General features: G+C 40.3%; 1 protein-coding gene across 6 annotated transcripts in view; it reads right to left on the bottom strand.

Moving 5' to 3' along the window:
• Positions 1 to 24,163, bottom strand: part of MCU (mitochondrial calcium uniporter) — a 96,603-nt gene that overhangs the window by 60,666 nt on the left and 11,774 nt on the right. Inside the window, exon 1 of one of the 6 annotated variants that reach the window (XM_068951020.1) lies at positions 15,876 to 15,943. The exons of 3 other annotated variants lie outside the window; for them this stretch is intronic. In XM_068951020.1, the coding sequence (XP_068807121.1) occupies positions 15,876 to 15,920 (45 nt within the window). In that variant the 5' untranslated portion in view covers positions 15,921 to 15,943. Of the gene's footprint in view, positions 1 to 15,684; positions 15,944 to 24,163 lie in introns of those variants that run through there. 2 more of the 6 variants (XM_068951018.1, XM_068951024.1) reach the window with 2 other exon arrangements.

Raw genomic sequence — 24,163 nt, 5'->3', positions numbered from 1 at the left:
ACAAGTTTAACTTCTTCCTGAATGTTCAACTCCTGCAAAATCCATTCCTTGGCAACCTTTTGCTTACGAAAAGCCCAAACTAGAGCTAAACCAACCAGTCTCGCTCCTTGATGATGACTAATTCCCATTTTCAGTATAGCAAAGACAACTCTTGTCACAGTACAATGACTGAAGAGTCCCAGACTTTCTTCAAAGCACTAAGTTGCTATTTGGCACAGCTATAGAGAATTTGTAGAGGTAGCTGTTAGAATAAGGCCCACTAGCACAGCTCAAACAATTGAGAGGGTTTTTTGTTCCCGGTGTTATAGTAAGGTAAATGGATTAAAGGGTTTGAGAATTACTTATCTTCAATATGCACATTTCAATAACACTGTATCATGTAGTTGCTAACATGAGCATTTTCCACTTGCTAAAATATTCCTAGATAAATAACAGTATACAACATTCAAAATAACTATTACTATGAGACAAAAATCACCTTTAGCTCCCACCTTCCTACCTCAGCAAATACATATATCACTAAGTTTTATAACAGTTTATATAGAATAAAATGCTTCAAAGGACACGAGCACCAGCCCAGGAGAATCTTCTTTGAGGAAGTCGAGTGGAATTCATTATTTACATACCCTCAACTAAAGAAACACAGGAAAATGGGGGAAAAAGAAAACAAGAAAAAAAACACAGCAGGGTGACATCACGGTAACACATCAGCTACTTATTGGCTTGTAGCACTTGGGCCTTGCACTGTGCTTCACAACAGCACCACACTGGTTCCAACGCCCCCTTTAGTCGTGGTCACAGATTTCCATCCTAGCCAGAAGGGGACCGTCTTAGCGACGGCTTGCCACTTTAAGAGCCTCACCCACTACACAAATGAACGGATCGAGTTAGACTTTTTCCAAAAAAGTCTATTAAGAGAGAGGCATTGCTGAAAGTCATTGAAGACAAGATATTTCAGGTAAGTCTCCTTAGTTCCCCATCTTCCTCCCCTGCACCCTAACGTGCAAAGAGATAAAGGGCTCAAAGGATATGAGGACATTAGTTGCATAAAAGCTGGAGTGGGAGGGCTTGCTCAACAATTACTGGATATTCTAGAGTACTGCCTAAAAGCATGTCTGCTGTTTCAGGCTAATTATAACAACCAGAAACAAAGCAAGAGCCTCCTCATAGCAAAAAATAAAAATAAAAAAATTGAAAACAAAAAATCCACATGCTAACATAATTTTTTGATGCAAAACTCGACCATCAGCTAAGTTTCTAATACACAATGCAGTGTCTTTATAAAAGCCTCAAGGATCCAAGCTTGCAGGAAAGGTCAGCACTTGGCTCCACTCCCCCAGGCAGGTATAATCCAGCTGGTAGAAGTACCAACTGACAAAACAGATTAGGATGGTACTAGGCAGCAGAAATTTGACCAAGGCTTTTCTACTTGGGGACAAACAGGATAGCTTGACCAAATTAAGGTCATCTTGGTTCAGATTCTTTTAAGCCAAGATTTACATCAAGCTTAGTATCGCAAAAAAAAAAACCACCACACCTGTAGAGACTTAAACTCCTGTGCAGACAATACAGTTTAATCCACACTCAAAATTAATTCAAAGTTACCTTTCATCAGGATGACCAGCTGCCATGAGAAATGAGTCTCCTTGCTACACGCAATAGAAACTAGATACTACAGAACTGAAACAAATCTCGCCTTTAAGAGGTTTTTCCTCCAGGAAATAGAAGCTCAAGCTGCAAGATTAGTCATGCCTACAAAAATAGAGGAATAATTATATATACATATATTTATATATATATATATATACACACACACACACGCTCGTGCTCTCTCTCTCTACTGAGGGGGAAAGCCTAAGCTACACAGGGGCACTGTTCCAGCTCTCCTAAAGACAAAAAGGCCTTCTTCTCAACAAAGATGAGAAAACAGGATTTTGTATCCCTTTGGATATACCTCAACTGTTACTGATGCTACAGTTATTTATACAGAATTCAGTATATACAGGCCTACACAAAAACACCCAAGCTAGCCCAGCACCAGAAACAATATGGGTGACATCCTGTCCTCACATTACTTTACCCACACCTTGAAGCTTCTACTTTAGGACTAGCTCAGTGGCTTCACATGGCAGTGCCTTCTGCACCAAACACAAGTAAACACTGCAGGTCTACTCCCTCTCGGGCCACCACTATTTTTTATATTGGTGTAGCTTGGCAGTGCCCAGTGCAAGCAAGTGTTGTTCTCCAGAAATACTGCTGTTCTTTTAACTGTGGAAGAGGAGGAAAGAGTGTACTACAGGAGACTGAAACCCCCAAAACTGGAATTAACACATGCAGTCCTACAGCAGCAACAGGAGCCACGGACTCACATTTGCCAAGTTTGCACTAGTGAACTCCAAGACAGCAAATCAGCCTGGAAGTTCTCAACTCAAACTACTCACAACACAGGACTTATCATTGGCCTTGACTTCACCCTTTCGACAGTCAAAACCTCCCAAACAGGATATACAAGGAGGGCTGAGCAAACAATCACAGGAAATTAATTTTATATTCTGCTAGAGGGAATGAAGCAGCTTCTTTCCAGCTGAGAGCATATAATTATTTGGCACCAACTGGCTACATCTCAGAAGCTACAGTGGCAGTTGACAACCCATTTTAGTAGGGTAAACCTATTTTTTGGTCTCGATTCTATTAGCCTTTCAATTCTACCAACCGCATGGAAAAATAGGAACTGCTGGGAGGATTCGGGGCCATCGCTACCACAGTGACATTCTCTCTTCCATACACAAGAGTTTTGCAATACACTGATTGAACATGTTCTCAGGGAACGTTTCAAAGCCCTGGCACAGTCAGGCCAGTCAAGGCACAAGAGACAAAGTGGGGCAAGAGCCACAGAATAACCCAGGTCAGAAGGGACCTCTAAAGTTATTTTTCCTTACTGTATGTTTTACTCCAGCATTAGCAGTGTCCTTTCTAAAATACATCTAGCAGACACAGGATGCCCACATCTTTTATCTCCCCAAAGAAGTGGAACTAAGTAAAGACTCAAAGCACTCAGTTCTTAACTGTGCAGTGAAGCTCAACTACATCTACACTTTATTGCCTTAACAAAATAAAAAAAAAAATTAGGATACATGATAGTAGAAAAGACTTCTATATTTTTGAAAACTGGGTTGAGGTATTTTGGATGCTCTTCGTAGAAAGTCTCCAACTACTACGTTGGCTCAATAGCTAGACCTGACACAGCCAATAGCAGCAGCGCCTTCTTACTCCACATATTTGTACTGGTTCTGGAGACTGGGTGAACTGAGACACTTACACCATGCAGGTAGCTACTGAATAGCTGACAGCAAAATAGCTGGCAGGGATATTTCTGTTGCTTTGCACTGCATGGAAGGTGGTTCATCACTTTCAAACGTTAAGATAACATCTTTTATGCCTCCACATTCATTTCAAGGCATAGCAGGCAGGGGACAGTGCTCAGATGGTCACTTACTATGAAGTAGCTGACAAGTCCTTTAGCAGACTGCAGTCATGCAAGACCAGATACACCAGTGTCAGTAGACACCATTGAACTTTATCTTAATACTCCAATGGAAAGAAAATTGGAGAAATAGTCATTAGAGTACATACAAAATTACTGCTATAACTATATAAACTCTTCCCATCACACCCATATCTATAGGCAGTATTTTAGATTCTGGCCAACATTATTTATGCATGCAAAAATTTCAAGGGAAGCTTAACACAAAATTTTTTCCTTCCAAGGTGGGGGCTCTCAGATAAGGCTTCCTCTCCAACATATCTAAATACACAATTGTTTTTCCAAGCTGCCTCTCTAATGAGTTTTTTTGTTTTGTTTTAAACAGAACCAGTTACAGCCTCTCTACAAAGGGAAAAAATTCAGAACAACCGGCTATGGCTGACACCCATTTCAGAAGCGACCAAGAAAAATCTCCTGTGGAAGCTCTCCTTCAGAAAAAGGCATTTAATGACTTCCGCAAGCGTGACAGCAAAAACCTTGCACTCACATCATACAAGACATTTGACAAAGAGTGGCAATTACAATCCTGACCAGTAAAAACCCAGTTGCTCTCAAACTTTGACTGTATGGATGGCAGAACTGAAAGATTCAGAAAGGCCTTGGGGTAGCTTACTTTCAGGAACCTCAGGTTGAGTTCAAAAGGAGCATGATTTCTTCATATCAGGAGACTTTGGCAGAGTTTTTAGATGCAGAGTTTTCACAAGAGCACTGCTCTGTTCCAGAGGAACTCCCAGCCAGAGATGTACGCTAAAACTCTGGAGATCAGGGCACACTAGAAACACTGCAGCTATTTTTCAGAAGCAGGACACAAAGAAACTTCCAGATACATAGACTACAGGACATATGTTTCTCGAGTGTTTATAATAGAAGCAAGATAAAGTTTTAAGGAATAACATTAGTGTTAGCAGAGTGCTACCTCAACAGGAACTCTTATCTCAAAACTGAAGTTAACCACATGCATTGTTCCTTGACAGTTTGAAAAGGAGCTTGAACTCCTCATCCATTAAAGCCACTCAGCACTACATTCACAACTAATCTTTCCTTTCCCTAAAGCCTCATAGCTGTGACAGGCAAGAACAGTCTTCCCAATACCTTTATATGGCTAAAAACCAGAATACGTACACCATATACAGAGTTAACAAGAAGGATGTTTTCTAGCAGCACTGTTCGGGTCCTTAACATTCTGGTTTGTCTGCAACTTGATGCGGGAAAGATGAACTGAAGCCTTGGTGTATTTATTACTTATCAGTTCTGCTTTCCAGATCTCTAGTGAGAAAACAAAAGCAACTAACATAAGCGTAACATACACAATTTGAAGAACCCCCCCCCAACACACACACACCCCCCTACATGCCCACACAACTGTATACTGTAATGACTTGCCTGTCCTCATGATGGGGAGGAAAAAAAAAAAATCCTCAACAACAGTATTCCTGTCATTACAAAACATTCAGGGCTCCCCCCTTCCAGACATAACGTAACTCATATCTACCCATTAAAGAATTCCTGTAAGAAACACTACGGAAAAAATGAAATCTCAGCAAGTGGTTTGACAGGCTCTTTCCACAAGCTAGTAGGAATATATTAGAACAATATTATTCATTCTGTAGTCAGCAGACCACCTGTGATCCAGAAGAAAAATGGTCCACTGTTGTATTACAGGCCACCCCCACACTTTCCTCATAAAGCAATAGCATCCCAGTAAATATAGCTAGAGCCCATCAAAAGTGTCCAGTTCTATTATAGTGAAATTTTATTAAGCAAGAAGAGTCACTTGAACAATGTAGCTGTGACAGGTTATAACAGCAGCTTTGAGATACTGGTAAGAAACTAGATTATTCACACATCTCTCCTCAAAAAAAATTAGCTGATCCTTCAATTTCAGCAGAAGGCTAAGAAAATAGTATACTCGAGCAAAGACAAACTGAACCATCACAAAAGAAAAGGCGGCATTGCGTGCAGACGCAGCCACCACGACTTGCTCATAGAAGACAAAGCAGCATTTGAAGTTCACAGCTGTCTCCTACAAAATTCAGTAGTAGGACAGGAGGAGGAGAAAGAAACCAAGTATTTTAACAGACAGACCGAAAAGCCAATGAAACACCACAAACTGGTCTACAAAAAAGCAACACATCTCACTTTAATCAAGAACGCACCTTCATCATGATCAGTTTTTAAAACATTCGGGGTGGGGGGAAGGACATATAATTCATTTAACAGTCAAAAACCAGATAACAAAAAACTGTATTCAAACTCTTGCAATCATTTCCTGGAGCTCTAGATTTCCATTACTTTTCTGTGTAACGCCACCTTAAGGTCTAGTGAACATCAGAGCAAGGCACGCAGTAATTCGTTTTACTCGTCTACAGTAACATTGAGACATATCCTATCCTTGCTAAAATAGGAGAAAAGTAGTAATTTGTATTTTCTTTGTCACATGTTATTTCAGGGACAAAGCATTAAGCAGGATTAAATTATTTTACTTTTGCCAAAAGTAATATCATGATTACTGCCATAGGGGTTTACAGAGAAAGACATTCTTCACAGGATTTTCTGTGAAAATAACGTTAAACACTAAAAGTTTACCTGTAACAGGCAGGTGTTTCCCTTAAACTTTTGCACTTGGGCATTAAATTTGGATTGGAGAGCTCTGTCAGCACTTAGTAAAGCCTGAAAAAGCCTCTCCACAAGCGTTTTAGGAAAAGTATTTTCTGTACATTGCAATTTAATGCTGCCAGACTTCACCCTGTCTCTCAGACATATTTCTACACTTTCATTTTGCTCTCCCCCAACCTAAAGACGTCAGCTTAGGAACTTTTAGGAACAACTGCTCCCAGACAGTTACTGAGGGCGAGAAAAGAGCTAATCCACAAGGTTAAAACCAACAGGATCCTCAAGGCTCCAAGCACCCGTGAAGTAAAACTTCATGTCAGATGTGTCAGGCCTTTTATTTACAGCCATTGCAAGCAAGTCTGGACAGGGACAGCAGAAGTCCTGAAATTTTCACCTCAGAGATCCAGCAGTTTAATCAAACAGCAGCATCTCTACAGCAAGAGGCCAAACGTCATTAAGAGCCTCTTTGCACCAAGTGCCAAGGAAAACAGAGGCTGTAAGTAGCGGCTTTGGTTTAGGTACCCTATACAGCCACATCTGTGCAGCTTTTCCTCACCTTTTTCGCTTTCAGATGACTTCACTGCTCAGGATCCACCTAGTCCCATGAGAGTGTAAATGACTCAGTACATCCTCTTTGCAACCCTTTGGTGCAACGCACAGTTGCGATTCCTCTATTTGGCCTTCCCATGGCACAGTAACATCCCCACATGCGCGCACACACAGCCAATTGAAAAAACCATCTACTTCAAAAGTAAACATTTTCCAGGTCACAACTCTATCCTTAACGTTTAGTCCACATGAAGTTCTGGGAAAGTACATAAGAAAGAGTAGAAAGCACAAACGTTTGAAATATGAAAGCTATTTCAAAGGTGCTGCAAAAATCTCTCCCACACAGCTCTTCTGCCTACTGCAGAATCCTGCTTAACCTGAATTACACTGTGATTTCCAGACAATGCATGGCACAGACAAGCCCTGCATCGTTCCCAGGCTGCTGTACCAGCTCTCAAAGTGCTGTACCAGCTCTCAAAGCACACGCCAGGAAGCAGGTCCATCTTTGCATTTTGATGACACCTCTCAGAACATCCACCAGACCAGTAGCTTGCATCCACTCTGCTGCCCAACAGTGTATTCTACTTCCAGTATTTGTCTCCCTTTCACATCATCTTGCCCTGGTTATTATTCCAGCTTGGAGCAAGAAATCCACTCCCCATCATTGTGTACATGCAGTGGTAGGGATGGAGACAATAGAAGTTAGGAGGAAAAAAGCAAAAGACATCACAGCTGGCATGAAGTTTCTCACAGGTAGCTGTTGTTCTTCCCCTCAGTCTCTCATTCAGCTGATGGCAATGGTACTAATACTGAGCAACTGCTCAATTTACAAAGGAGAACAGACTGCTTCAGAAAACCCAGCCACTTCCAAAAACCTGGACACATCTGAAGAGGGAGAAGAAACAAAACAAGAACCAGGAAACGACTAAAGTTTCATTGCTACAAGGGACAACAGACAGGCAGCCCACCTGGAAGTATCCGCTTAGCTGGTCAAAAAAATCAATTACAGCCTGGGCATCCATAGCACTGCTCATTCTGATTCCTGATAATATTTGATAAACCGTAAATAACATCTAGTCCTTAAGTAAATCATGAAGCTACAGAAAGCTTATTCTGTGTGCATGCCTGTGTCCAACAACATCTGGCTTTGCATTCTGTGAGAGACAGCCCTGTTTGAACAAAACCAGAACTCATATGCTTCAGTTCTCTCAGTTAGCAAGCTAAGCCTTGTATCAGAGTTTGAAATTGCTGTCACCATGTCACAACCTTCACCTGACGAGGGTATGTCTACAAGTAATATATACCAAAAGGAGCATAATGCTAGGGGAGAAAGTGAGCAGCGGATCAATAAAGCAGAAACTGCGATCAAGTCTGGCTAAAATGGCATCAAAACTCTTCCCCAGCCCATGAAGGGAGAAAAGAAAGCAATACCTGCATTTTCTATCCTGTCTCATATATTTCAAGAGCCCCTCTCCTGTAGCTTTTAAACACCCTCCTGGAACTGCTGAGAAGAGCCACTGATGAGAGCACATGAAAACACTACTCCCTTAACCTGCAACCTGCCTAACACAGACAAGGAGAAGTGCCGTGAGCTACACGAACCGGGAAAAAGCATATACTCTCCCTCACCCAGTGCCTAAAAAACCAGCCTCACACCATTTCCACACACACAAACTTCTCTACCTGTTGATAAACATTTGTTTGCTTTTTTACTAAATTTGCATAAGAATAGAGCTGTGCTGGGTGAGGCCCAGGAGGTCTCTTGCCTGCTATCCTGTCTCCAACAGCAGCCTTAAGGAGATGGCCAGGAAACCTGTGTTCATTGTTATTATATATGTCTAATCTTGATTTTCATTTTAAAAAGTTACTGAGAAAGTCATTATTTCATCTATTTCATACATGGTTTCAGGGGCAGAGAAAAGAACAGGCAATGCCTTCCAAGAACTAAATACCGTGACCAAGATTAGCAAGATCTACAGATACTAGACCTTCTCTCATTCCAGGGAATAGTTTACCCTGGAGTAGTCACGACAAGAGCACAACCACAAGTGTTTACCATCTCCTACATCCGCACGCTTATCTGCGAAAAAGATTGACATTGGAACAAGAACATGGAATGAGTGAAGTTCGTACAAACAACTATATAATAGGTATTTAGAAACTGTTTGGCACAGCTGCCAAGTTCCTGTATATAGCATTAAAATCCGACAGCAATGCCAACTCAATCCTTTGTGCACAAAGTTACAGCAAGCTTAGCCTTCAACAAAATGAACTCTGGGGGAGCCTAAATCAACTATGTGAAATGATTCCCAAGCCATCCCATCTGCTTCCTGTTTAAGATTTTCCCCTCAGACCACTGGGAAGTGAACTGTGTTCATCACTAGCGAGAGAAAAAACACACTACATATTTTGCTTTAACTTGAACAGGACTGGTACAGTGGGGGAAGAAAAAAAGCACACCACAGTATGACACTATGCTCAGTTTCATCTGAATAAAGCAAAACAGAGTCAAAGCTAAAAAGGCAAAAATTTATTTCCTGCACTTATCCTACTCTCCCCATAACCCTATCATTCTAGCTTGAAACACTTCAATGAGGAAAGAACAAAAAAAAAGGTGTCTTGAAAGAAGAAAAATTTATATGCTCATACACTGTGTGTTATCCATTTGAAGTTCAAGTGCTGTATTACACACACTAAAAGCTCCTTAACTAAAAAGAAAGCAACCACACATTTGTATCATCTAGAGCAGAGCCTAACGTTAGGACAGCACAATGCAGTTCTGAATGGTCAAGGGCATTTAATCTTATCCAACACAATTTCACATTCACATCTATTACCTAAATCTACCACAAAAGCAAAGTACTTGGCCTTTGCAGAATAGAGCTTCCAAAGCAACTACTCATAGCTGGTTAGAGAACAGATACTCTAAAGTATCTTTCTTCTGTTCTTGGGGGGGGGGGGGGGGGGGGGGAAGGAATCATTCAAAACATGTTCAGCGAATAGAAGTTGCCCCAGATACTTGAGCTGCTACAGAATACCAGCTAAGTGACACCTATCTGAACTACAGTACTTTCGAATGTACTCAAGTCAGTTGTTAATTGCAGCATTCCCTAATCCCTGAGGAATAAAACTTATCTGCAAGTTAAGGGCATTAAATCTACCTATTTGAGAATATTTGTTGCTATCTAAGACAGGAACAGACAGAAGCCATAAAAGTGAGACAGACCATCAATGGAAATCATCATTAATGAATAAAGAATTCTGTCACCAAAAAAAGTGAGACAGACCATCAAGGGAAATAATCATTAATGAATAAAGAATTCTGTCACTAAAATCTGTTTTGTTTAGGAAGATAAAATGCAGATTCATATTCAAGTTTTTACATGTTTCTTCTCAGTTGCATAGAACATATCAAGAGCATAGTTGCATAGAACATATCAAGAGCATCAAAAATATCTTTTATATATATAGCATATAAATGCAGGTCCAAGTTATCATTTCAGGCTATCAACAGTGCCTCACAAAACGTCAGAACGCTCCCTGCATTGTAACCATTAGCAGTAAACAATTAATTCATGTTATGACAGCAAAGGCTGCTGTAATGCAGTAGTACAGGATGTATGTAGGACATACTATGAAGATTAACTCAGCATTCAAAGGTTCTACAAGTCTGCCAGATAAATACACAAACACCACCAAAAATGGAAATTCATCCTCCAGCACCAGTCCTCCTGCTCTTGCTGCTTATAGACTCCAGCAGAAGCGATGAAGCTATGCAAGAACTCCCTCATTACCACCTGCTCAGTCTTCAGTATACCACATATCTTAAAAGAGGGAAGAAGGCAAAAATAAAAAAAGTACATATTGCCAAACTGGCCTCACTATGACATTATTCTAACTAAACAGTCTTACCACACAGTACGTACGTAGCTGTACATAGACCAAAGCCATATGAAGGAAAGCAAGGGTCAAGCACAGTTAATTCCAAACTAGAAGAGCCAGTTTCATCTGCCATTTAGTTATTTCTTGTTTAAAACTGTTAATATTCAGTGAGCTTTAAATCATTTATCAGGGCAAATATTAGGAAGCACAACAATGATTGTCAAGGCTCAGCTTGCTGTAACTTGAGACACTTCCCTGCCCAGATGACACTCCTAGTTCAGAAACATCCTGATAACTTCCTGTCATTTGGTTGCCCTTAGTTCACAGTCCTCAAAAGGAACAAATTACAGCATGTTTTCAGTGTTTGGAAGTCATACAGCAATCTAAGGAAATATTACAAACTGCAAAAAGACTATTTTGATATATACAATTCCCCCAAAACCTATCTGCATACATACAAACAAAAAGAGGCAGCTAAGAATTTAAATGAAAGCTCGGACATGGTCTAACATAGCATCCAGCCAGCTCCTCAGAAAGACAGGAAAGCACGGGCTAGAGAGGCAGCAAGTCATTTCTAAATGAAAGCAATTGCAGAAACTAGCTCAGAGCTGAGTAATGACAGTAAGGCAACACAGTAACCACTAACTACTGAAGCTCTGACCAGTGCCCTCACTAGCTGGAGTCATGTGCATTCACCATCTTGCCCTCACCCAAGCGTAGAAGTTCCCAGCTGCTTAAAGATAAGTTCAGGGTGAAATGAGGTTAAGAAATTCAGTTATTGAACTGATATTAATATTGACTGATAACAGTTGTGTTAATCATCCTGTTGACTATTGATTTCAGTAGTCTCAAAAACATTGAGTGATACAGAATAGAGACTCTCATTCATACCTTTTACAAACTGTATTGCACGAGAAGAATATACTCTTTCTAGTTACCTTTCAGTCAGTTTTCCCAATAAGCAGGAGGCTATATCCAACTTGGTCAGAAATCTCTTGGACTTACAAACGAGTCATGCAACTTTTCAAGTTATTCTCAAAGCACATCAATAGCTTCCCACCTTTGATGAAACTTGAAGACTAGCCCACAGAGAAGTAAAATTTGTTTGCCTTTCTACATTTTACATACGAAAAAAACTTCAGGAGATCATTGCCATTAACGAACACCAAAACTTGAAGTCAATGATGTTAAACATATCTTAATGTACTCTTAAGGATCAAAACCTTTACTACTCAAGACTTTCATGTTTTCACTTTCATGCTGATAGACAAAAGCTTGAAGATAAAAATGATAAAATACTAAAAAGATGAACAAAAAAGATGCCAGAAGAGAACAAATAGCACTGGGAGAGCGACGCAGGGGGGATTAGCAAAGAACCTTATTAGCGAGGCAAGATTTAATTAATCTTTAAAGCATCGCAAGAACAGGATTGCCAAACTCCAACGTTAAATTTTTTTAAAAGTACGAGTATATACCCCTTGAACTTGGGCAATTCAAGGCAACTGACAAATCAGCGCTGCAGCATTAAAATAAGAAAGGAGAAGTGGAGCTGTAAGTTTGAGGGTGGTGGTGGTAAGTCCATATATAAGCCAGATATTACTGCAGCAACACTAGTATCTTCACCACTGACCTGGCTGACAAGAATGAACACACTCTCTCAGCAAGTTCAAAGACAACACTGGATTCAGGGCAGTTGCTTACACACTAAAGGGCACAGCTATCACTTCGGGAATCTGAGCAAGCTGGAGGAATGGGCCACAGGACTCTCAGGAAGTTCAAATCCAAACGCAAAGTCCTGCCCCAGAAGAGAATAACTCCACGTATTGGTACAGGTTGGAGACTGACTGGCTAGATAGCAGCCTTAGAAAAACAGGACTTGAGGTTCCTTATGGACCAGCTGAAAGATTAAGCAGTGAAGGCTATGACAACATACCAGGCAGCATAACCAAAAGTATAACCTGCAGGCTGAGGGAAGCAGCTAGCTTATTTAGCACACATGAGGCCACATCCGGAATAATCTGTCCAGATGTGCACACCCACACTACAACAGAGAAGTGGAAAAACCCCAAAAGGCGGCCCATAAGCTGGCCAGGGGGCTAGAGTACAGGACAGACAAAGAGAGGCTACAGTAACCACTGCTGTTCAGCTTGGAGACTGCTACAGAGATCTAATGGGTCTTTTGCTACCCAAAGAGGAATTGCAGGCAAGATGAAGCCAAACACTTTGCAGGCTTGGAGGAAGTTGCCTAGGAAAAGGTCAAGACCCAAAGAGGGTCAAAGAAAAAATTCTCATAAGACAAGGGGGTGGGGGGAGGGGGGAAGAAAGGTTTCAATGAGAGCTGCGCAGGACTGGAAAGGGCTGCCCAAAGAGGCGGTGGAACTTCCATCCTCAGAAGTTCAGAACACAACTGGACAAGGCCTTACTCAGCCTTGCCTGGCTTTGATTGGAGAAGATCTCCAGGGGTTCTCAAGTCTAACCCCTCCCCCCCCCAAGCACAGTCAAAATTATTCAGTCATTTTCAACACCTATTCAGGTTCACCACTGATTGGCATTCTGATTGTGAAAACATGCAAGATTCAACATTCTTCCAATCTGACCATTGACAGTCAAAAATCAGTATCACTGAAAATATCTTAAAATCCTTCAAGAAGGCCAAATTCTCCATTCTAGAAGTTCCTAACATGAAAACCTTAACAAGATAGATCCCAGACTCTTACACATTGCAAGCAAAAATCACTGTCAGTCTACGCACACTACTACTTAGGCCACAAGTGTGATACCATTTAATCATTTATTTGCTTATCAGAAAACTAGCCCTACTTGAAGGCCTTAACCCTCATAACCCCCCCAACCCCTCCAGAGACATAAGCTTACTTAAAAAGAAAGATTTTTTTTTAAGTCAAAGTTACTAGACACATGCCAGAAAAAGCCATTATACACAGGGAACAGAAGCCAAGTATTTACTGAGTCGGTAAACAGTGATTAAAAATGATAGTGATGCATGTTAGCCATAGACCAACTGCCTCTGTCAGAGCAGAGCAACAAGCCTCATTACAAGAAAAAAAACTTCACTAGCAATATATACATTCATTTAAACTACTAAGCCTTTCAGTAAGTAAAATTTCCAAAATAAATTACCAGAGAATACACCATCTTTTATGCTGAAATCTCACCTAGAACCAATTACTCCTGCTCTAAACGTTCTTGAGGTGTGCTTGGAAAAGTTGGAAAGCAGTAGGCAGCTCATCTTACACTGAGGGCACGGCTGTGGATTTATAGCACACACTCAGATAACAGGCTGTGTGCGTTTTCCACACTCAACATGATCTTCACAGGCAACTTTCCTTTATTAAAAGTTGCATACGCCTTTCTTCCTTTACTTCAAGAATTAGGATGTACTGCTATTTTTTGCACACCATACCCAGCTTACTGTATCACGTGATCCAGCACAGCAGATACAAATCTGGGTAGCATTACCCTTAATCATCTGACCACTTGCATACTTGGAAAGAGTTACATCCTCTGCCCTGCCATGGAAAAGGCTAATTCTAATCTAGGTACACAGACAAAAATCAACATGACAACCAGCGTTGGTTGTAAAGTTTGCATATGTTTCCTGCCGTGTTACAGATTTTTCAGGAAGTTGTTGCTACAATAGAAACAAGAATAAAACACAATGAATATACCAAAGCCATAGTTTACAAGTTTGCTACATACTCTCTTTGAGGTTTAGGGGAAGGCTGGAAGGGAAAACTCTGGTTGCAGGGAAAACCAGCACTTCCCCACAAGCAAGGGCCCTGGTTATGCCCGATACATTCTTTCCCCGCAAAGAATTTGTTACTTGCCCCAGGCATTGGTAACACTCCAAGCACTGGCCCAACACTCTCAGCATGTAGAAATTAGACCTTGAATGCCAGATAATTAAAACACAATTCATTGAGTAATTTGGAAGGCTAACAGAAGCCCAGAACTCTAGCAAATATCATACTTATTACTCACTGCACACTCCACAAGCAAGGAAGGGGAGAGCTGATGCAAAGCCAAGAGAGGTGTCCTTCCTGCAGTCTTTCTGCTGTGCTCAATCCACACTTGAAGCTAAGCCCCCCTCCACAGCTGCTTTTCACTAGGCCACTTCCAAACCCAGCTGTTTCTCATACACACAACAGGCAGTAAATCCCTCCAATGGCCCTTTGGACCAGGTGGGACTTATCCCACCAAATCATCTAGGTCAATCAGCTATTTTCTACTCAGCTGGTTTTGCTCTGAACACAAGACAAAGCTGTTAGAGGGAAGAAAAAGACGCCATTGAGAGAGAGAGGGGGACTTTAGAGGAAAAAACAGGTATCACAGAAGAGATTGTACTGTAATGCCTCCATCTTGTTATTTGGATTTTTTAAATTCTTAACATATTAGCAAGATTTTTTTTAAGTGGTTTAATTTCTACCCTAACAGTTGTGGATTTTATGCCATAAAACACTGAAATTTAAGAAAGCATTTACTAGACATTGCACAGAAAATACCACCTGATGGTAAAAGAGACATTAAAATTCTGGAAGTAATAGCAACTCTCTTCCTTGCAATCACTGGAAAACAGGGATAGCTTTCCCAGCCAGGAAGAAGTTAGGCCCTTCAGGGTTCCTGCGCTTTTCTCTGAAGCATACACAAATGGCACACTCTCTGCAACTGCAACCATCATAGTATAACCAAGTTATACATACGTCAAGCTCTAACCCTAGTGCTACCACAGCCACATTTACTCATTTGACACCAAAGAACAAGACTTTAAAGTACAACATCACAAAGAGTATATTTGAAGATTTTTATTATTGCTATGTTGCAGAAGTAGGCATGTCATCAGTTAAAGGAAAACCTTGACTGCACTGATACAATCACTGAAAAATACAGATATGCACTATACACCACCATCTAGTACATTTAATCTTAATTAAGCATTTCACTTAACTCTTATTTCTCAGCTTCCTCCTTTTTCATTCATGCTCGCAACACGAACTGCTCCATAATCCCAAAGGCAACTTTAAGTCAGAATGAAGCCGGTTTAAGAGTCAAATATCCTTTAAGAGGTCCAAGAATCTTACCCTTACTCCAGTGATGATCCAAAGGTCACCATTCAAAGGGCAGAGATGCTTAGAAACTAAATATTTACTCAGAATACCTGGGAGAATCCTCACTACACTTGCAGAGTATTCTCTGGAAAGCTGCTTGCATCCCAAGAAGGAAGGATTCATAAAGCTAAATCAGTCACCAGTACAGGAACTGTAGAAATTACCTTCTTAAGGCGTCTCCCCAGTGCATGACTACAGAAAGGAAGCATGAAAGAAATTTCAACTGCTTCCCGCGGTCAGGGTCACCCTGCAGCTCCTGCATATTAACCCATGCTTACTCATCCTGAAAGCCTCGAAGATATCCATCTTGTCACTCTACATGCTTTTGCTAACATATGAGCATACAAATACCAGCTCTTCCTAATGAAAACTAGTGCACTGCTTTCTCTTCACAGAGAAGTTTTCACCACAGTTGTTAGGACACGTAGGCAAATCAATGAGTTTTGAATAGGGAAGGAGTACCACGGCTTCCCTTTTTATACCTGGAAGATATAAATGACATCTGACTCAAAAGGGAGATTGGAGCAATGCTCCAACTCAGACTAACTTTTCCACAGAAAATAAGCAGATACAAATCAAGAGTGCACTATAACCGTAGTCACAACATTGCTGAGGTTGTGTACAGTACAACTTTTCCAGCTTCATGATGGATGTCTTGTGAATATATTAGACCCAGAAAATCTATGGTACCTTTGAATCCTTAAGATTTGACGGGAGGAGTGCGCTAGAGCTTCATTCTGCTGACCCTCAATTGTCAGAAGTGCTTCAAAAAAGAGACTTCACTGACCTCCCTGGTCAAAGCTCTAAGCTCCCCCACCGACACACACACACACAAAAGAAGTAAACTTGGTACTTCTACTAAAAATTTTCAATATATGAAGTTGTACGTTTACAGCTTATACAGATACGAAGTGAAAAATATCAGTGTTCTGCCATCCATGGATGAGCTCCTGTGCAAAGACCCATATCCTGCTTCCTGAAAAGAGAAATACAGCAAGCAAAAGCATTTCATTAATTTGCTTTGCATTTTAATAAAGTAAAAATTTGATTTTCGCATAGTAATTATGAAACCGTACCCTTACACAATTCACCAGTGGTATTCTAACCTGTATAGGCAAGATTGGCAGTGCACTAGTATATTTAAACTGAAATAGCTTTTCGCCAAAAGAACACTCCCCTATAAACCTTGGTTACTAAAGGAGATAGCAAAAAATAAAACAAAAAAAACATGATGGCCCTAAAACTGACAAAATGCATGTCATTTTCCACTTGCTTGGATGTGGAATCAGCAAAATGTAAAGAAACTTGCCTCTAAACTTCTCACTTTACAGCTTCTAAAAACAGAGATGGAGCTTTGGTCTCATCTGAATATCTAAAGCAGCTAGAAAGCTAGAAATATTTCATGCTAAACCTCTGTTCGGTTTACCAGCAGCAATTTGTTAGTAATACTGCTGGTGTACCCATTTAAGTCAATATTACACCGGTCTGTCAGATTACTGCTTTACTGACAGCAATTCCATGTTATTTTTCTAAACTAGGATAATCTTAACACACACATAGTAAGATAAGATGTTTGGAAGTACATATCTTCAGCTATGTTTTTGAAAATCAGTTTCAACAATCAAGTCCTAAATGAAAACTGTCCCCAGAATCTTTAGGCACCCCACAAACCTTCAAGTATCGATACTTAACAATTTTCCTTCCTAAAATTATTTTTAGTGAAACATCTAAACAAAGGCGAGTCAATCAACAGTGCTTTAAAATTTATTCTTTTTTGCTAGATCGCATGCATTTTGTGCGGCTTTTCACCAATTATTAATCAGAAACTAATCTGCAGAAACAAGGCTAACAGTGATCAGCATACCAAGAAAGATGATGGCTTGTACTGGATTGAGTACACGTTTCACACCAGTATATACTCCATTTGGGTTTGTCCGTTTCAGAATCTATACTTGGTAGAAGAGAAGAGAAAAAGGAGAGGACAGGGAAAAGAGCAAGCAAGACATTTATCATCGGAGGCTCTGGAGCCTCAAGGTAGCATGTTATATAAAATTCATCTTGCCAGATATTACTGCTTAGCTTTTTCAGCAAGTAAGATGTTAGTCACAGTCAGTAATTCTACAGATAGTCACAGCATCTCAGAAACACCAGAACAAGCGCTACAAAAAGAGAGAGAAAGGACTGACATACAAAATGAGATTGTACCTCCTTAGAAGCACACTATTTGAAGATATAATAGCCGGCCACAGCAGTAAGTGCAGCAGCAAGGGTCCCTCCAGCACCACAGGGGCTGGAAGGAGGAGCCCTTAGCGGTCTAAGGAAACAGTGCTGAATTGACTAAGCAGGTAACACACCAAGGAGCATTCAGGGGCCTGTTTCAGAAGACTAAAGGCAATTTTCATTCAAGTAGCAGGTCAGAACCCATTACTGATGCAAGAACATTTTTAAACACATAAAACAAGGAGAGGAGAGAGGAAAAAAACCTACATACAACAGTTATATTTTGTTCCGTAAGATCCAGGGAGATTCCTCGTCTCATCACACAAGCAGCAAGGACTGCTACTCCAAAGGAAGCAGGTCCCATACTCCAAAAAGCCTCTGGACACTAAGTTATAATTACAAAAGAAATGCTAATACTCAAACAAATCATCCACACTGCCACATGAAAGTGTTTCTGATAAAACTTTTGCTCTAGTGGCAGTATTTATAGAAAACGAACACAGGATGTTTCCAATGCAATAAATAAGAAGAAACAAGCAGCTTTTAGCCTCTTTGGAAAGAAAAATGTCATATTGTCTTGTCACGTGTTTTTATTCAGCTTTGTTATTCCAAGTTCTACCTGAAGATTACTTAAAGCTGTTTAATAAAGCACGTATTTATTTTTACTAACACCACCTAAAGCTAACAAAAAAGCAGGCTGATCACACTAATCATGAGAAGGCACCATGAAACTGCAGATTGCAATACGTACATACGTACACTTACAACCGGGGGGGGGGGGGGAAGCAAGCGCTTGCTCCTACCACCACTTCCGAAACATAAGTATATCCCATGCTTCTTCAGAAAGGCAGCCAGCTGGTCATTTGGTAAGGCCCATGGTCTGTCTTTCCAGACACTAAGTACTTTTCCCCCCCCCGAAGGCCAAGAATGAAAAATTAAGTGACTTCCCTCTCTTCATTCATCTCCAATAACCGTAATAAGCAGCAGGATTAGCACAGAGTGTTTTGAGGCTTGTTTCCAGCTAGATTTAGTACTTGTGAAGAAAAGATCCATTTGACTGTTATTTGCCCCAAACCCGCATCCTGAGTGCTGCAACAGCCATGACATCCAAAGTCTCAGCTAGAAAGCGCTTCATGGCATGGTCAAGCTGCTACCATGGCTCTATCACTCAGAAGATACAATTCCAAAAACGCAGTTGGATATCATCATCTTCTGCATCTTAAACACAGCAGAGCTGTCAGTCTTTTCTGCACTTCATCCCTTAATCAAGTTAAATATATCTGTCTCCTCTCTTCAGGACACAGTGGTTAACATACTACGCAGCAGCTTTGAACTTCACAGTTCAACCCTAATTACTGCAAAGATATTAGTGTTTGATCAGAACTGCAAGTGGAGGGAGAAGTAACCACACAGTCAGAGGTAGATGACTTCTCCTATCAAACTATTTGCAAAAACATCACAAAAACTATCACAATTAAGCATGCAGACAGTAATTACAGCTGTTAAAAGCAAGACATTTTATGTCGAGTCATGTGTAATGCCCAACAATATGGAAGTCTTTTACAGCAAGGAAGAGGAAAGATCTATCTTCCAGGCAGAAGCCTTACTGCAGACAAAAGGTTTCTCATTATGAGCACGCTATTTAGTAAGGGGGGAAAAAAGTAACAACACTACAAAGACCCCAAGCTTAGGTTAAGAACACCATCTTTGCACAAAAAAAAGTTACCAGAATATAAAACAGGAATATAAAAGAAGTTACTGAAGTGCTCTGATGTGCCATCAAAATCTTGTACTTATAATAATAGATCACAAAGTAAAATACAAACAGATGACACTTTATCTGCATCCTACCCTTCTTCTATTTTTTTTCCTTTCTTTTTTCCTGCCTGAAATTCTCTTTTCCCTCTAGCCCGGAAAACAGCTAGCTTCCCAGAAAGTCAGCAAGAATTTTTTTTATACAGACCAGCAAATTATTAAGGTGACTTTCAATATAGTTTAAGCTGAACTTCATTAACTGATTTCAGAAAGATGACAGTATCATATTTACAAGGGTATACTTAGGGTAGTAACTTTTTCAGTTCTGCAATGAATTAGTAGATATCGCTCACAGTGAGAGTTGAAAGGTTTTTGCACTCAGGTAATATACAATCAAATCAAAATTTCCAGTGCTTATCTCATGTTTTATGTATCAACTTTTCAGGCATCGAAAGCAGCCTAGAGCAGAAGCTGAGGGACTCAGCAAAATATCACTGCAATAGGAGAGAAGACATGGGAGCGGGGGGGGGGGGGGGGGGGGGGGGGGAGAACCAATGCACCTTTTTCCTCCTGTTACGTCTAGTTATATTTCTTCAGACAATCGACGAGCTAGAGAGATCTGCTCATTCTTACAGGCTTCAGGACTGAAAGCTTGCAGAGACTGTTAACAAGGATGGGGAAAGCCTCAGGTAACTCAGTGATTATCATGATTGACAATGAATACCGAGGTGCAAGCTCCGTCCCAGTGCAGAGAAAGCCAGAGCCGGGAAAATTCAATTGTAAACACAAATGAAAAAAGGGAATGCTAATCACTTTGGATTAAACAAGTTTTATGCGTAGCACTTTTTTAGTCTAGGCAGAAAGAGCCAGTCGCTACCAGGTAAGTATAACTGTCTTCAAATAAACTGCTTCATAGAAAACCCTTTCAAAGGCAAATTATGGCCAAAATAACACATTTAGAAGTGTTTTAAGCTACCTCATGCTTACAAATTGAGAAAAAGGGGGAAACTAAGAGAACTAAGTTATCCTAACATAAAAGCAGAATTCACAGGACACTGGTACATAGTACAAAAAATAGAAATGTCTTAAACTTGGAAAGTGAGACAATAAATGGTTGAAAGCTTTATTTTTTGCTTTGTTTTCTCTAGAAAAGCTTGAAGGAGGCACAGTAACAGATTTTGAGGGTGTTAAAGTTACCAGAAAGCAATCGGTTGGGTTTTATTTTTTAATGTGTTCAGTGAAAACAAGGAAAGGGCTTACTTCACTTTTCAAAGATAATTCAGTATTATAGACTTGAGTACCAACATGCTCTGGTGAAGTTTCAGTCAGCTCACTGAAAGATCCATATAGTACGGTCTCCACGTACTTTATGCTATCTCAGAGAGCAATGATAGCAATTCCGTCCTCTTCATGTGTCTGCAAGCCATGTACTTCTATGTTCCCAAGATTATAAGAAAGCTTGTAAATACTCATGAGTGGCAAAAGAATTCTGACTTGAAGCACCATTGGCTCTAAACAGTGGCTAGAAAAAAAATCACAACCTGAAGGAGCCAAACAGAGCTCTTCTGCCATCAAATCCGTACACTAACTAGTTCAGATGCACAGTGAACATGAATATACACTTATCGTTTGCTTGTCAAATAGCAATGAAGATTCCATCTAGTGTAGAAATCCACACAAATTATGTAAATATTGCCTTGAAAAGTACAGCAGCGCTTCAACATTGTAATTCCAAGAACAAGCAGCCTTCCACAGTGTACTCTATTATATAAAATGTCAGCCTGATCACAGTAATTGTACTTTACAAATGTTGCCAAATCTCATAAATGAAAGCACAAGTGTGGATAAGTGTTTAGCATGAGTCAATTACACACCTACCTCCCTTGAAGGACAAACTAAGAAATTATACTATGACTGACCACAAGGACAAAACTCTTCAGGAGAAAGGAATGCTTATTTAAATTCTGAAAGCAGAAACGATCTAAGCTTGTTAGGTGTTCTAGTCTATTCTTCTTCAATGCTACTTGAATAATTCAGGGGGACGTTGAGTTCCTAACCTTGAGGAGTAAAACTGTGTCACAAACTGGAGTCTGATTACTTTTCAGCCCAAAACAAACACTAGGCAGAACCTTATGTCAGAGCGAAAAGTTGACTAGTGCCACCAGCAGCAGTTTTTGCTTCCATGCTTGCCCAACCAGCAGGTCAGAAAAACAGCAACTCTGCTAATCTCACTGCCAGAGATCCAAAGCCTCCAGTACTCTACTTAAACCACAGCAGTCTGTCACCCACTTACTTGGGACAGAAAGAGAAGGATGTCCTGCAACAGACATGATAATGATGCGTATGTTATTGACCACAAATGGAAAAAAGCATAATGCCATAATTATAAGCTAACATTCAGCACAAGTAAAGGAGCTACTATATAGATAAAGACTGAACAGCCTACAGGAGCACTTAACAGAAACAAAATAACTTTTGGAGAAAGATAAAAAACAAGAACTGCTTAAAATGCAATTTACAAAAAAAAAAAAAAAAAAGCATTTCACACATGTCCATAGTATTAACGCTTTTCTTGCGCTCCTTTCCTCTAGCATCCTTGCCAACTCAAAAGACCATCCCTGCAGGATTCTCATATCCTGCCTTATTCAATCTAGCTAAATAATGAAGAGGAGTACTCTGTGGAACTGTTTGTTTAAAACTACTCTTGAGTATTAAAAGCCAAGAGGAAATATGGAAATGGTCACTCCTACACACAACAGTGAGTAGCTGGTTCAAAACTGTGATGTATTTTTCATCAGTACATGTGCAAATCTGAGTCATGATCTCTATCTTAGGATAAAATTATTTTTATGCTAAGACAAAATTATTCTTGGACACCATAACTCTATTCAACTCTCATCAGAGAAATCCGTGGCTTTTGGGCTTCAGATTCAATTTCTGTTTTGCACTGTCAGCTTCTTGTTACTTGGCAACGAGTAAGACTCAATCAACAGGTAAGACCCCAACAAGCAGCTATGAATGGCTGTTTCAACACATGCCACAATTTCTCCATCCAATCCCACTTTTCCAGAAAAACAGGTCTACAGTGAGACCCTGACTGGAAACATTTTAAAAGCTACCTCCCTTCAGAGACCTACCCAGCCAGTAAGTTCTGTGGATAACATGACATTGTACTAGGGTATTCAAAAGAGCAAGAAGGTTAGTAACAATCCTTTTAAAGAATCAAAAAGGCTCTACTAAAGCAAAAGCCTTTGGGGGGGGGGCGGGGAGGGGGAGGATACCCACTCCCTCAAAACAGCAAAGCCACCACTGAATAACCAACAACCAACCTGACATTTCACAGTGGGCAGTTTGCAAGTAAGCCAGAATATTCAATCTAAAACGATGCTGCAGCCAAAATGGAGTGTGGGTATTCACATAACACTTACTCCTACTGCTGCCTTGCCTTTGCTTGCCTGGAAGTAGCCCCAAATAACATGACCTCTGCTGCTTCAGTTCTTCTGTTTGATGCATGACACTGTAGTCCGAGTGACAGCCAAATAGTACTGCATCATATTTTTTCCAGGCAGTTCAACAAGCACAAGAACAGCTTATTGGGAACTTGCAACAGGAAGGAAGCGCTCTTCAATATACTGCTTTAATTCAGAAAGGAGTATTTTGAGCTTGTTTCACTATTAGCAATATATATTGCTTGTAATACAACTCTTCCTTTCAAAAACAGACTAGAGTTTGCTTCTCTTAAATCCTTTGCATGCAAGTCCAAGTTGAAAACCTATTCTCCTTTTACCTACAATATCCCCAAATTCATAGGAAACTATACAGCACTGTATTAGTGTAATTACCAAACCTATTTAACATTTAGTCAGTGGCATGCCCGTTACCACAATTTCCACTTTAGAAACAAGTTTGTTGATAATGGGAACAGCCTTGCAGCAAGCAGCTGTCTCCCTTATGAGCTTTTTAATGCAGCAGATGCCGTTATGCATCATAAATATGCCATGTCCTATCATGCGATGAAACATTCTTCAACTCCCCCTCTCCCCTCTGCAGAAAGCCAAGAGGATTTCCCAAGTAACATGATAAATTAAAGCATTTTCATTCCAAAAAAGGAAGCACATTTTTCCCCCCCGGGAAATCTGTGCACTTCTCAGTTCACTGTTATTTGAGGCAAAAATTATTTTTTCCTGTAGCCTTCCCTCCCATCTCTCCCAAAGAGTCACCTCCCTCACAAAAGAACCTTTGCAACATTTCAGATGGGTTCCCAATTAATACAAATGGCTTAAGAAAGGCTGCTGCATTGCATATTAACTGTGTCCAAGTTTTGTCTCGAACCAGAAAACAGAAATGGGACATGGTATCAAATTGCACAGAACTTTTCCTGTACAGGATTATATTGTCATTATGTATGTAACGCTTCCCCTCTGCGAACAAAAATCATCATCCAGACCTGAGGATGCATGTTGCATCCTAACGTGCA

This window comes from Struthio camelus, chromosome 7 (genome assembly GCF_040807025.1).
Source record: "Struthio camelus isolate bStrCam1 chromosome 7, bStrCam1.hap1, whole genome shotgun sequence".
NCBI classification, from domain to species: Eukaryota; Metazoa; Chordata; class Aves; order Struthioniformes; family Struthionidae; genus Struthio; species Struthio camelus.
The sequence above is the reverse complement of the archived record's forward strand: the minus strand, read 5'-3'. Positions and strand labels throughout refer to the sequence as shown.